Below are 16,375 nucleotides of genomic sequence, written 5' to 3'. Positions count from 1 at the left end.
TTGTGAAAAATCGATATTATTCACAGGATCAATCCATGAACTAACTCTATCATTTGAATCGGCTGTGACTACTGATAAAGCTGGAATTAATGCAATGCTGATTTTGTCTAACACTGGTATACCAGGTAGACTGTTCGAAATAATAAAAGTCGATCTGTCTAACTTTAAATCCAGTTGTGATTTTATCACAACATGGTTGTCGTTTTCAGCAGCTTTTGCGATGACATTTTTGTCAGTTTCCACATGACCATCATCATTTATTGAAAATGTGGTATCGAAAGTCCAATCTTCTGAACTTGAATGATAGTCTATGGTATATTCTATTTTATTTCCATTTTCGTCTAGAAGATGACTGCCGTCTGATTGTTCAACATATAATGTCATATATCATTGTGTCATATTATTTTTAATTGTTGAACGTTTTATATCGGATTACGAATTTGAATCTCTTATTTTTTCCGTCCGAAAAATTTATTCTGATATAATTTACGTTTCGAAAATATCTATTCACATTTACGGTAATAGTTTTGGTTGTCAAAAAAATATTGTAAATCGCCGATGTGTTTGTTTGGATGACTAAACGATGATTGCTTGACAATCCATAAGTTGATTTAGAATAAATTTGTATTGAACTTATGTAAATTTCACTGAACTTTAGAGTGTCTCCATATATTGTCAAAAAGTCGCATGAATTGATTGCTTCAGCAGTATACCCCCATATGAAAGACGGTAAAACACTGTCGATTATTGATGCAGACAAACCCAAAATCTTATTGCCATTCATATTGATCGGTACATGCATTTGGAGTTGATTATTCACAACCTCATAAGCTTTTTCATAATCATATATGGTAAAATCGAGATTGTTTTTTGCTTCATCTTTGATTCCATAAATCAGAACATGTAAAGGTAATAGACTAGGACTAAGGTTGTCAAAACTACTCTGAACATTGACATATAACCTTCTTTGAATTGATGGAGATATGCCGTCTGGAGAAAGATTCAATACACTTCGATAATATTTATGATCGGTATTGATTTTTATTGTGTATGATTTATCAATATTCATATTCAGTTTTTCAAATGTTATATTAAAAGAATCAAATTCTACATCATATCTACCATCTTTTTCGAAATACACTTCAATACAAACAGTGTAATCATCACTCATATTGTCACGTATCAACTTAAACAAATTGAAATCAAACCTTCCTTTGAACAGACTAGAACCATCATTTGTTTTTTGAACCTTTAAAGAGAACGCTTTTTTGTTGGTTTTATGAGGTGAGTCGTTATAGGTGATTAAATTCACGTCCTGCAGTCCATAATCTTCTGTAAATTCCCCATCATCCATAGCGTAGGCTAGTACGTTTTTGCGGTTTTGATGTGTGCTTATAAGACTCTCCGCTATTTTTCGGTCTGTGTATTCATTATTTTGGGTACTTATAGTCGAAAAAGCATCATTTACTTGCTTCAAAGTAATGGCATCTTGATTATGTGTGGCTGTTCCGAGATTTGTTATTCGTTGATTGTTCATATTGAGGTCTCCCGTCATGGCTGACGATCCATCTTTTTGTAAATATCTCCCATCTCCATAATTACGATCAAATATTTGATCACCAGCATTAGGAATCCCAATGTTGTAAAAACGCCGGTCTAACATACTTACTTCACCGTATTGGTTTATTTGGAGAAAGTTGTTGGTAAAGAACTTGTAACTCATTGCTTGATTTTTTCCCTCATCACTACCGAATTTTTTTTCAGGATCTTTTAAATTTTCAATGAAATTTGTACTCATATTTAAATCTGCTATCATGGAATTTGAACCGTCTATTTGCAAATAATCACTCATGTCACCTATATGTGTTTCAAGGTATCGTTTATTTACAGCGTCAGTGTTTCCTGTTGGGTCGGCTATATTGATTATTCGTTTATTGTTCATATCCAAATTTCCAGTCATTTTAGAGGATCCGTCTAAACGAAGTGAATCTAAAATAATCGATCAACGTAACCTTTTCCAGTGGCATCATTTCTACCTGTCGGATTAGCAAGATTGACGATCTTTTTTTGTGACATATTTAAATTTCCAGTCATGTCCTGCGAACCATCACGGAGCACAACCCGATTTGTATTGGGTTTGGTTGATAAACCAGTTTGTAATTGGTGTTTTGTAACAGCGTCAGAATTGCCAGTGCCTTCAGCAAGATTGCTGATTTTATTATTTCCAAAGTCCAAATTGCCAGTTACGGAAATACTTCCATCTTTTTTCAAATAATTAGCCAGCTCCGTTTTATCGGCTTTGAAATTAAAAGAGCTGTCAACGTAAAATTTATTAGAAGCATCTGAATGTAGTATCGGGTCTTTCACTCCGAAGATTCTTTGATTTTTCATGTCGATCGGATTTTGGGCTTCTATCTTTCCATCGTTTGTATTTAATTCAAAATAAAAGCTATGTAGATGCTCACTACTGACAGCGTCACTATGGCCATGTCTAGCAGGTGCAATATTTTCTACACGCCTGTTATCCATATTAAGGGCGCCAGTCATTGCATTGCTCCCATCTATTTTCAAACACCCAGAAACCTCTTTATCAACATAACTCTTAGTAGTTGCATCGTCATTCGTTTGAGGTGAATCTAAATTTCTCAGTTTTTTATTCTGCATATCATAATCACCGTCATCTGTTAGTTTAAAACCAACACCAGGCAATCCTTTTACTATTTCAATAACTTTTTCATGTGAATATGTGTCTTCAGGTAATTTACCATTTGAGTAACTCATATATATAATTGGTTTATATTTTTTCATCAAAATTCTTCTTTACTTGTTTCTTAGGTTTGTCAATATATATAAAACTAAAAGGGTCTCTGGTTGCTCTCTCATACAATTGTTTCGTGACATCGTTTTCACGGCATATGAGACTTTTTTCATTAGCACTCGGAAAATCATAAATGGCAAAATGTGAGCAGTTTAATCTAATATCTTTTGGTGTCTTATAGTAGCTTTGACTCAAATATATGGCGCAGCAGTTTTTATGTCTCCCCTGTATAAAATAGTCAACTAATGGTTTTTGGTTTTTATCACATACGAAATCGTCGAATATCACAATTTTTTGATTGTCACCATTGAGATTTTTTACAGGAATTATTTTATCATTGCTTGCTTCAATGATATCATAACCAGCTTCTTCACTCCATGGTTCGAACTCTTTCATGAGATTCCGATACTTTGACTGCTCTAAGTTTTTTGCATAAAGGTATTTTTATCAAAATACAACAGATTGTGAATCATATGCATCAGTGTGTTGTTTTTCCCGAACCAGAAGGTCCACAAATGAGCATGCGGAAGCATCGATCAGGCATAAAATCATGTAGTTGTGTGAAGTTTGTGACAACATCGTCGCCAGTATCATAATTAGGTATCTTCATTTTATATCATATGGGTATATTGTTTCAATAAAGTTGTGTTTAACATGGTGTTCAACACGGTGTAAAACGTTATTTTTTATATATGAATTTCCATTTTATGTAACGTAACAATATAACAACAAATGAGTTTACTTAAGTGGAAAGAACTCGCAAAGAGTAAATCTGAATTAGGGGATAAGATTAATTATGTCCATAATGCTATTACAAAGCATGATATTGATCAGAAGACCAGTCAACAGGGATTTTCAAAAGTATTCCAACCAATCACAAGCAAATTAGATGATGTTATTGATAGTAATCAGGTTCTAAGGTTGCCAAGGAAAAAACGACCACTGAAGAAAGGAGAAGTTCCTGATTACGGCATTGATATAGAGGATGAAGTTCCAGATATGAATCTTGGTGATCTATTTGAACAACCTGTTTTGCCACAGCAAGAAAAACAACTGGTGCCAAAACCTCCAACATATGAAGAATCTTTACAAGATCTTCTGGAAGGAAAAAAAGAGATGTATGTTGATCCTAAGTACTTTCCTGAAGAACCAGAATACCACCAGAGTATGATGACGACGATGAGATAGATTATGGAATGGATGAAGAAGATATGGAAAATGAGATATTAGGTGATCTTGGTATACCAAATTATGATTCTGTTGAAAAGGTAATTAATCAACAAGAAATGACTGAACGAAAAAACAAAAAATATCTCAATAAGATCGTCAATGCGGCTAAATTTAAAAGAAATCAATTGAAAGCCTACAAAGGAAACGTTACAAAGCAATACAAAAGTGGGAATATAACGGAAGCTGATAGGCAAGAGGAAAAACAAAGAGTGGATCGCGCTATGAAAACTCTAAATGAATACATAAAACATTATCAAATAAAATGGAAACAATGCAAGGTTCTGGTAGGAAAAAACAAAAAGGTGGCAATGTGATATTTTTTAACAAACCGAAAGAACTCATAAAAAAATTGGATTTAATCATTGGTGAGATATTGGCTGGTAATACAAGCATTGACATGCGAAATATGGGTGTTTCTATATTGGACACATTATTGAAAATGACAACAATTAACAAATCACAATATGGTAAATTATACAAACAATATTTCAAAATTTAATGTAACCTAATCACATAATGGAACGAGAGATAGTTTTATCATCTTACAGTGTAAAAAATCAAGGGAACAATAAACCAGAAGATTTTACAACAAATTTCACCAGACCTGTAACTCTAGACAACAATAAGCAATATGTTATTGGTCTTAACAGAGTCATTAACATGTCATTCACTTGGTTCAATGTCAATGCTGGGTACAAAAAGCAATTAATCAAATACAGCTCCGATAATGGTTCAACTTTTAAGGACATTACCTTTCCAGCTGGGGTATGGAATTATACGGACTTTGACAGACATATTAAAAATGTGACGAAAACTGGTGATACGTATCCGATGACTCTTGAATTCAACGAAACAACATTCAGAGTCACGGTTACATTAGCTGCAAATTACCAACTTGATTTAAGAGCAAGTAATTTTAATGACCTGATCGGTTTTGATAAAAAGATATTAGCAAGTGGAACGCATATTGGACCAAGAGTGCCAAATCTCAGTCAAGACACAGACGTACTCAATATTCATTGCGATTTGGTAAACGAAAGTTTAGTTGACGGCGAAGAAACAGACATCATTTATTCATTCTCAACTAGTGTACTAAAACCAAGTTACTCCTTCACCCTCGAACCACAAAGAGTTACATTTAATCCTGTGAACAAAACTACAATTTCATCAATCAGAATCATGATAACAGATGGAAAAAGAAGATTAGTGGATCTAAATGGAGCAGATACGTCTTTTTCACTAATTCTAAAAAGTATCTAATGTAAAAGTATAATGAAACCGTATGAATTTAAGAGGTTTTACCATCCAAAACTTGGTAAATTTGTATTTCAACACAAAGGGTCGGGGCTTATTATCGACAACATTTTCAAACCATTGAAGAGTGTGGCATCATCTGTTTTCAAGAAATTCGCCAAGCCAATAGCGAAGAAGGCATTAGAATCAGGGGTTTCCCATGCAGGTGATAAAATTGGTAAGACGGTGGCAGAAAAGTCAGGAGACCTTATAATGAAAAGATTAGCAAATTTGAGAAAAGGAGCTACAACACAAAAGGCAATTGTTCCATCCTCTCCCATTAAACAGCAAGATGAAAGTACTGATATGATACTAAATAGATTGATATCAGGATCTGGAAGAAGGCGTAGATTTTTCAAATAAATAACATGACAGCAAAATTATATAATACAATAGTATAAATGGCTTTTAGAACAAGTGAATTATTGCAAAGAAATGAGTTAGTGCGATTTCAACTTGATGATATAATCCGAGCCCCAGGTAACGGTCAACATCAAGAAAAGAACGGTTATAGATTCACCATCAACGACCGGAGTTCTTTCTATGATTGGTACAATGCTTATTTCGAGGTTCAATTCCAGTTACAAAAAACAGCAGATGGAGCCGGTTATGCAGCAGCCGATAGAATAACGGTGATAAACGGATCTCATTCATTGATCGCTCATATGATGATTAAAAGTGCTGGGAAAATTGTTTATGACACTGACAATCTACATAAGGTCACTTTTGTGAAGAATCTGTTGGAATATTCTGATGATTACAGCAGATCAGTCGGTAAAAACAGTTTTTGGTATTTAGACACAGATGGTACGACAGCCAATACTAATTCAGGATATGAATCTAGAAAAGTGCTTACACAAGCTACCAACAATGATGGAACGGGAGGAGCAAAAAATGTGAATTTGATCATACCTCTCAATCGTTACAGTTTTTTTGAAGAGTTGCAGGATAAAATGTTGGTTCCGATGCAGTTACAATTCAATTTGAATCTCCAGAACGACAATGAACTCATCAATATGGCAGCAGGAACAGATGCCGGCAGAGTAGTTTTGAACAGATTTCTACTATGGGTTCCAAAATTAACACCAAAAGACAGTATGTACGACAAATTTGTAAGCTCTTTCATGAAAGAACACAAATGGACATATCAGCGTGAACTATATGCAGTGTCAGCACCTGCTAGAGTCAGTGGTTTTTTTCAGATTTCTTCCAGTATTGACAATGTCAAAGCAATTTTTGTTTATCTACAACGGGCTAAAACCAGAGTTGCAACTCAAAATCCATATATACTTGATACCTTCAAACTGAATGAAGCAAACGCAAACAGTTATTTAACAACATGCAGACTCGAATATGGCAATGGTGTTTTCTACCCAGAAACAGAATATGACAGTGAAAGCAAAGTGAGAATATTCAATGATCTGATGTCTTATGCAATGCGAAAAAATGATTACAACACCGGAACCCAATTGAATCTTGCTAATTATAACAGCCTGTATCCACTAATCTATTTCGATCTGTCATATCAGGCAGAGAAAGTAACAAGAGACCCTAAACAGTTGATTTTCAGGTATAAAATAAGTGCCAATAGTGCAGCAGATTTCAATGTCCATGCAGTTGTATTGTACGAAGAGTCGGTTGTTATTGACAAGGTGGGTAATGAATTGGTGATAGTTTAAGCCCGCAACTGAAACAGTAATATGAAATCAAGTGAATGACTCCCATTTATTTACAATCGGAATTATATAACATATATTATATGACTAAACTTCATGAAATCAACGTAAGACTTTCAGATAATCAAAAAAAGAATCTGAGTAATGCTTACCATAAAAGGGAAACGATTGTTCTAAGACTGACAAATGATTCTCTTAATGGAAACGACACTCTTTATGTTCCAGCAATGGTGAAAAAACGATTGCAAAAAAATCGACAATTGAACAAAGGAATGGACATTAAGCTTGCTAAGACCAATATCAGAAAACAAGTAGGCGGAAGTCTTTTGAGCACCGTATTGTCACTTGGTATGAGAGCTCTTCCAGCAATTGGTAAAACCCTTGGGTTGAGTGCTCTTGGTGGTTTAGCAGAAGCCGGAGCTAAAAAATTGTTAGGATCTGGTCAAAAAGGTGGTGCTATGCCATTACCCATGATACCTTTCAATGCAATCAATCAACTGATGCCATATCTGAATATGTTTACAACCAAACAGCAAAGAGACATAATGAATGCGGCTCAAACAGGATCTGGCGTTAAAATAACACCGACTAAAACACAATCAGGTGGATTTCTAGGAACTCTGTTGGCTTCCGTTGGAATTCCTATGGCTGTTAATCTGGTGAAAAAGCTGTTTACAGGGAAAGGAGCACCGAGGGTAGGTAGACCACCTTCGTCGAAAAAGGATGGTACAGGAGCACCTAGAATGGGAATGCCCCCTCCATTTTACAGTTATCCGCCATATGTGACTGGTTATGGTGAAAAAAAAAAACCCCTCGACCAAAAAAGGAAAGGGACTACTATTAGGAAAAAACAGTCCATTCAATGGCATACCCATTTTGGGGGCAATATTGTAAAACCAAAATTTCACAAAAACATACCTATGTCCAATCACGATCTAATGAAATGGTGTAAATATTTGAATATACCGATCAATGATGTGCTGTCAAGAGACGAAAATGTTCCACATAACCATAAACAGGCGTTATTTATTTACAATCTTGAACCAGCTTATATGAGCGGAAGTCATTGGGTGGCCACTTATGTTAAGAATGATGTAATAAATTATTTTGATTCGTTTGGTATGCCCCCATTTCAAGAGATCGTAAATCATGCCAAAAAGAAAAATCTGACTTTGTTACATCAAAACAATCAGATACAAAACATACAAACAACAACTTGTGGGTATTTCTGTTTATACTTTCTGAATGAAATGAATAAGGGTAATTCGTATTACGATTTATTACAAGTGTTCGACATAAATGATACAATGAAAAATGAGAGATTTATCCAACATTATTTCAGAAATATCTAACTTATATATATTATGAAATCATATTGTGTAAAACAAAAGAAAGTGACCGAATGTGTTGAACCTTCAGGTTACAAAACAGCCAAAAATGGTAGACTAATGTTCTTTTGCACTTGTGCTGAATGCGGCATTAAAAAGACCAAATTTGTTAAACAACAGGGAAACTAAACAGCCCGTTGGGAGCGGGCTTATTTGGTGATATCGCTAATACAGGAACTGAATTGTTCCTAACAAAAGGAGTACCTTATCTTGGCAAAAAAGCAGTTGAAATGGGAAGATATTATGGTTCCGAATTAATGAGAGACCCAAAATTGCAGAAAAAAGCAATCGATTATGGTTTGAGAAAAATGAATCCTCTACTTCATAAAGTCGGATCTGAAGCTCTCAATCAATTGTCGACAAAAATAAGACCAAATAAAAAATACACAACAAACAGAAAAGATCTTGATGGCGGTGCTGTTGACATTCACAAAGCTATTGGTAAATTGCCGAAACCAAAAGGCGGATGGACATTACCTGGGCATCATTACACAGGACCTTATAATGATTTAGAAAATCAACTGAAGTATGACCCAAAAACTGGTCAAATATTGGAAATATATGATATGCCCACTGGAAAAACTGATGCAATAGCAATGCAACACGATGTTGATTATTCCGTCTGCAAGGATGATAGGAAATGTAAAAACAAAGCAGATAGGAAAATGGTTCAAGCTTTAGACAACGTACCGTATAATGAAAGACAATGGGGGCATTGGTTGGCAAGAAATGTTATCAATACAAAGCAGAAACTAGGTCTTGGAGTTTCAAAAAACGGAAAAAGCCGTCGGGTAACTGGCAAGAAAAATTAGCAGATGAATTACATGCATCCATAAGACGCAACTTTACTCGGCGGCGTGTAATCGTAAATCATATTGATGAAATATGGGCAAGTGATCTGGTTGAAATGCAAAAATTCAGCAAATGGAATAAAGGTTATCGGTATCTTCTTATGGTTATTGATGTTTTCAGCAAATACGGTTGGATTGTCCCATTGAAGGATAAGAAAGGTGAATCCGTTACTGAAGCATTTAAAACAATATTCAAGGAAGGCAGAAGACCACAATATTTATGGGTTGATAAGGGTAAAGAGTTTTATAACAAACACTTGAAGGACTTATTAGAGAAAAATGGGATACATATGTACTCCACTGAAAATGAAGAGAAATCCTCGGTGGTTGAAAGGTGGAATAGAACAATTAAATCCAAAATGTGGAAACAGTTCACTGTTCAAGGTAATACAATGTATCTCGATATGCTGTCCAAACTAGTGAAACAGTATAATAATACAAAACATTCAAGCATAAAGATGACACCCGTTGAAGCATCTAACAAGAGGAATGAAGGAACCGTTTACTTCAATCTATATGGTGATACAGAAACATTAAAACAAAAACCAAAATTCAAGGTTGGTGACAAGGTTCGAATATCTAAGTATAAACGGAATGTGTTTGACAAGGGTTACACACCAAATTGGACTGAAGAAGTGTTTACAGTTGATAAGATCCAATATACTAATCCAATAACATACAAACTAAAAGATCTTAGAGGTGAAGACATTCAAGGAAGTTTTTATCAACCTGAATTATTAAAAGCAAAGCAGGATATTTTTCGTATTGATAAAGTAATTCGGAGGGACTATAAGAAGAAACAAGCTCTAGTGAAATGGAAGGGATACAGTGATGATTTCAATAGTTGGGTACCATTGAAAGACATTGAAAACATATGAATTGTGGTGAAACAAACGCACCTTGATAAATATATAAGAAAATAATATATAGTACATGTATATATGGACAAGTTCGAAAATGAAGAAAAGTTTGGTTTCTATTATGAGAGCGATCAAGACTCCGGTTCGGATTCCGATTGGACGCCATCGCAAGAAAGTATATCTGAAGAAAGCTGCTGCAGTTCGCAGGAATCTGAATCGTCTGACAACGATGAAGAATTATAAAAACAAACTGTGAATATATAGTATGAAAAATTTTACAGACAGACAAAAATACTTGTTGATCTTTTGGTACCATTTTTTGAAAGATATAAAAGAAGACAACATAAAAAAATCTCTGCATCGTAAATTCCGTGGATACAAAATCGATTGGCAAGCAATGAGTGAAATATTTTCTCGAGCATCTGAAACTGTATACGCAAGAAAAAAAGTGTATCCATGGGATTTGAGAACAATAAATTCCAAAGGAAGATGTCTGCGTGTTTATTATGATTATTTGTTGAAAAGAAATGTAAACAATTAGTATATGACATTCAGAGGAAGCCAAATAGTAGAAACAATGGCTGTAAGAAAAGTAGTCACAGAAATGATTTGCGATATAATAGTGAGAAACGCGGATTACATGCATTATGTTAATTCCAAAGGGTTGCCATTATTGTTGAAAGCATTGGAAACAGGAGGACCAAAGAAAGAAATCGACAAAATGTTTCAAATAATTGATTCCAAAATGGATTTTTTGTTCAGAGAGTTTCAAAGATACCGTGATTTTTTGGCACCATTGAAATTGATACAAGCGCAAAATATATAAGAATAAAATCTAAACATATAGTATGAACTCAAAATCATTATTCAATGCTTTAATGTCCCATGTAATTCGTGATCCTTCGTTGAAAGTCTTTTTGGAAGATTTGATTTATTCCGATGTGTTGTCTGTCATTCATCCACCCGTTAAATTGAAATTGGTGCATTTCTATAAAAAATTAATGGTCATGGTAACAGATGGAAAAAAAATCTTTGTAATGGATCCCGATGACATAAACGACGACATGTTGCAACAGATAAAACAAGCTTTCAGCAAATACAAACCAAATAAATCTGAAGATGATTCTGAAGATGATTCTGATTAAAACCATATAAAAGAATAATGTCTCTGTATATAATATGGAAACTTCAAAACGAGGTCCAAAGAAACAATTCACTGACAAAGAGATTCAAGAGAAAAAAAACAAATATGGTCGTGAGACAGAATGGTATTGTGTGATATGCAACAATGGAAAGAATTATGCCATGAGAGGAAAACATCAGCATCTAAAAAGTGAGAAACACAAACTGCATATGAAAATTCATGAATTGGAAAATATATAGTTTGTCAAATTTTTACAGTTAAAATCAATCGTACCAGATTGGTTTCAACTAAAAATCCATAAAGTATATAAAAGAATGTTGATTAATATATAAGATAGAGAATGAAAAATAATATCTCAAGTAATATTATGAATCATTATGACCTAGAAAATCTTAGCAAACAAGAATTGTTGAATATAATAAAAAAATTATTGAATAAAAACGAACCAGCAACCAAGATCCGGAGGCCTATCCCAACTCCTCGAAAAAGTGTTAGGCAAATGGTGCAAAACTATGAAGAAAATATAATTCTTCCCCCGCCAGAGTTCCGAGATGGATACAAACCGGTGGCTGCGGTAAGAACCAAACAACCTGTGGCCGCGGTAAGAACAAAAATACCGGTTGCCGCTCCAAGAACCAAACAACCAATTCCATTGCCTAGGACCATAATACAAGAAACGAACAAAGCTTTAAAAGGGTTCACAAAGTCTTATGAAATCAACATAAAAAACAGCAAAGACCCACTTATGCAACTGCAAAATACAAGAAAGGCTGTTGCCATCCATATCAAAAAAATATTAAAATCAATGAAAGGTCTAAAGTTTGTTGAAACACTTAGAGTAACATTTGAAAAGCAAACAGGGCGAGAAGAAAAAATTATGAAAACAGCGTATTTCAACAGTCAACCCCAAACAATAACAAATGACACACAAATTGAACTAGCTTTATCTTTGTCAACACAAGTCATACTGAACAAGATTGCAGTTTGGATTTCAGAGGGATCTGGTTGGACTATTCAATTTGTTGAAAATCATTATATCAATGTGGTAAAATACGAACCAATGAAAGGATCATCATACATCAAACTACCAAATGAACTCAGAAACAGTTCTCAAAGTTTAATAAACATAAAAAACAGTGACAATGAATGTTTTAGATGGTGCCATATTCGACATCTTAATCCTCAAGACAAAAATCCCCAAAGAATAAAAAAATCAGATAAAGCATTCATTAAAAAATTAAATTATTCAGGAATTGAATTTCCAGTCACTACCAAACAGTACAACAAAATAGAAAAACATAATGCAATCAACATCAATGTGTTTGGTTATGAAGAAAAACAAAAATATCCCATTCATGTGTCAAAAGAAAAGTATGAAGATTGTATGAATCTGCTTCTTATAACAGAAAATGAAAACAAGCACTATGTATTAATCAAAGATTTCAACAAGTTTATGTACAATCAAACAAAGCACAAAGAGAGAAAACATTTTTGCATGCATTGTCTTCAGTGTTTCAGTTCTGAAAGAGTATTGACTGATCATAAAGAAAACTGTATCCAAGTGAATGGCACACAAGCGATTAAAATGCCAACAAAAGATAACATACTCAAATTCAATGATTTCCATAAACAACTACCAGTTCCATTTGTAATATATGCAGATTTTGAAGCCATAACTGAAAAAATACATGGATGTCAACCCAATGATGATAAATCATACACAGAGGCTTATCAGAGACACACAGACTGTGGTTATGGATATAAGGTTGTGTGTTGTTATGATGATAAATACACAAAACCAGTACAAATTTATAGAGGTGAAAAAGCTGTTTACAAATTTATGGAAGCCATGCTGGATGAAGTCAAATACTGCAAGAATGTAATGAAAAAACATTTTGATAAGCCATTGAGAATGACTAAAGATGATGAAGAAAAATTCCAAAAAGCTGATGAATGTCATATCTGCAATAAGAAATACAATGAAAATGATGTGAGAGTTAGAGACCATTGCCATATCACAGGTAAATACAGAGGATCAGCTCACCAAGATTGCAATCTTAACTTTCGGATAACTGAGAAAATACCAGTCATGTTTCACAATCTCCGTGGGTATGACAGTCATTTTATAATGCAAGAAATTGGTGAGACAGTCAAAAAGCATACATACACAAACAAGAAAGGTGAAACATGTCAAATGAATATCAATGCCATACCAAACAACATGGAAAAGTATATGGCTTTCATGCTTGGTAATCATCTGACCTTTATTGATAGTTTTCAATTCATGAGCTCAAGTCTTGATAAACTGGTGAGCAACCTACCAAAAGAAGCATTAATATATACTTCTCGAAAATTTAAAGGCAAAGAGCTTGATTTGATGAGCAAGAAGGGAGTATACCCATATGACTTTATGGACAGTTTTGAAAAATTCAATGAAAAGCTGCCACCAAAAGAAGAATTTTACAGTATATTAAATGATGAGCATATCTCAGGTGATCAATACAAACATGCTCAAAATGTATGGAACACTTTTAATCTCAAAAACATGGGTGAGTATCATGACTTGTACCTCAAATCAGACATCCTTTTGTTAGCTGATGTATTTGAAAACTTCCGAAAGACCTGCCTGCAATACTACAAATTAGACCCATGTCATTATTTTACCAGTCCTGGGCTTTCCTGGGATGCTATGTTAAAGATGACTGACATTAAATTGGAGCTTATGACTGACATTGATATGTTTCAATTCATCGAAAAGGGCATGCGTGGTGGTACATCATACATAGCAAATCGATACGGCAAAGCTAATAATAGATACATGAAAACGTATGATGAGAAGGCGCCCTCAAAGTATATAATGTATCTAGATGCTAACAATCTGTATGGTTGGGCTATGTCACAATATCTGCCAACTGGCGGATTCAGATGGATGACTAAAAAACAAATTGACAAAATAGACTTATCCGAGTATAAAGAAGATAGCAATAAAGGTTTGATATTAGAAGTTGATTTGGAATATCCCAAAGAATTACACGATCTGCATAATGATTATCCACTAGCAGCCGAAAAGGTCAAAGTCAACAAAGATATGCTTTCTAATTATTGCCAAGAAATAGCCAACAAATTTAATGTATCAACTGGTTTAGTTCATAAACTGATACCTACATTAAGCAACAAAGAAAAGTATGTTCTTCATTATAGGAACCTACAATTGTACACCGATCTTGGTTTGAAAATAACTAAAGTCCATCGAGTACTAGAGTTCAATCAATCCGCATGGTTAAAGCAATATATCGATTTCAATACGCAGAAGAGAACCAATGCCAAAAATGCTTTTGAGAAAGACTTCTTCAAGCTTATGAATAACAGTGTATTTGGAAAAACAATGGAAAATATTAGAAAGCGAGTAGATGTCAGATTGGTAACTGATGAAAACAAACTGTCAAAAATGGCTGCTAAACCAACATATGTCAGTAGCAAGATCTTTAATGAAAATCTAGTGGCAGTGCATAAAATCAAAGAAACACTAACCCTAAACAGGCCGGCATATGTGGGTATGTGTATCCTAGATCTTAGTAAGACACTAATGTATGATTTCCACTACAATTATATCAAACAAAAATACGGCAGCAGAGCGAAATTATTATTCACAGACACAGACAGCTTGACCTATGAAATTGAAACTAATGATGCGTATCAAGACTTTTGGAATGATAAAGACAAATTCGACAACAGTGATTATCCTGAAGATTCACAATATTTCGACAAGACAAACGAAAAAGTAATCGGTAAATTCAAAGACGAGGCAGCAGGTATACCAATAACCGAATTCGTCGGATTGAGATCGAAAATGTACTCATATGTGAAAGACAATGACAAAGGCGGAAAGACAGCGAAGGGTATAAAAAAAATATAATCAAAAAGAACATCACTCATGAAAATTATAAAAATGTACTATTTAATAACAAGCAAATGCATCACACCATGAAAACGATTAGAAGCAACTTACATAAACTTGGAAGCTATGAACTTAATAAAGTGTCATTATCTTGCTTCGACGATAAGCGGTACATACATAACAATGGCATGACAAGTTATGCATACGGACACCATAAAATCCATTCTACCTCGCCACGGCATAGATTCGCAGAAATATAAAACATATAGATTTCCAAGAATATGAGACCGAAAATGACCACGCCCATGCGACCACACCCATATGATGGAAACCATCGATGGAAGCCATTAAATGGAAAGTAGTATGAGTTGGGTTGGTATGAACACATTTTTACAAAAATGTGCTCGTACCCCCAACTCCTATACTACTTGCCCTGTTGAGATGTATTCGCAAAGGAGACGATGTCCACTAAAACAGCGTCATTCTCGAGCCAGCAAATTCAAGAAAATTAACCCGTACGATTTCGAGAGCAAGTAAAAAAGGCAAGAGTTATCTGTTGGAGAATTTGATTAAAGCTGCAACGCAGAGTCACATACTTATTTTAGTTAAACCAATGCATAAATGATCTAACTTGCCAGCGGACGTGGACAGTACCGACGCCTTTTACCTGTTGGTCAGGAGGAAGGACGAGGCCACCAGGATGTTTAAACCACAAAGAATAAATCACTCTGGAGTACAAGGCAGCCATTACCACAGAGGAGAAAAGAATAAAAACAGACAACGACACAATCCCAAGTTGGTACATCCACTGTTCTTGAGGCAAGCAATCGTTGGTGTCCGGTTTTTGATTTGTCGCAAAAAAAGCCGGGAGTGTAAGAACGATTGAAAAGATCCAACAACTGGAAATGATCACCTTGAAAAAGATAAATATTTAAAGTGAGTCAGGTTTAGTTATTCATGATGTGCTAGACAGTAATGTGTTTAATTTTCGTCTTAAAATGAGATATTGGTGCAAATCTCGTGACTTTTTTTTCACAAGCTATAACTTCATTACTGAAGTCGCACCTATCCATCTAATGTTATGGGAGGTTTTACAATTTATAGCACAGTTTCCATGGCTAGAAATCTCCTTAACGCCAAACGACGAGCTTCCTCTGAGACGAACTTATTAGAACGAATTAAGGTGGCTCAAACCAATTTCAACACTTTCAAGAGAC

At 34.6% G+C, this 16,375-nt stretch overlaps 1 protein-coding gene across 1 annotated transcript; it reads left to right on the top strand.

The window, feature by feature from the left end:
* The first annotated feature begins 5,742 nt into the window (after positions 1 to 5,742).
* Positions 5,743 to 7,020, top strand: LOC138030934 (uncharacterized). Its single transcript, XM_068878791.1, has one exon. It carries the CDS (start codon positions 5,743 to 5,745, stop codon positions 7,018 to 7,020), a length of 1,278 nt encoding a protein of 425 aa, XP_068734892.1.
* Positions 7,021 to 16,375: the final 9,355 nt, after the last annotated feature.

This window comes from Montipora capricornis, chromosome 13, assembly GCF_036669925.1.
Source record: "Montipora capricornis isolate CH-2021 chromosome 13, ASM3666992v2, whole genome shotgun sequence".
NCBI classification, from domain to species: Eukaryota; Metazoa; Cnidaria; class Anthozoa; order Scleractinia; family Acroporidae; genus Montipora; species Montipora capricornis.
This window is presented reverse-complemented; position numbering and strand designations above follow the sequence as displayed.

What these genes read in the sequence shown, in the direction of transcription:
- LOC138030934 (XM_068878791.1), top strand. Translation starts at nt 5,743, where the DNA reads ATGGCTTTTAGAACAAGTGAATTATTGCAAAGAAATGAGTTAGTGCGA.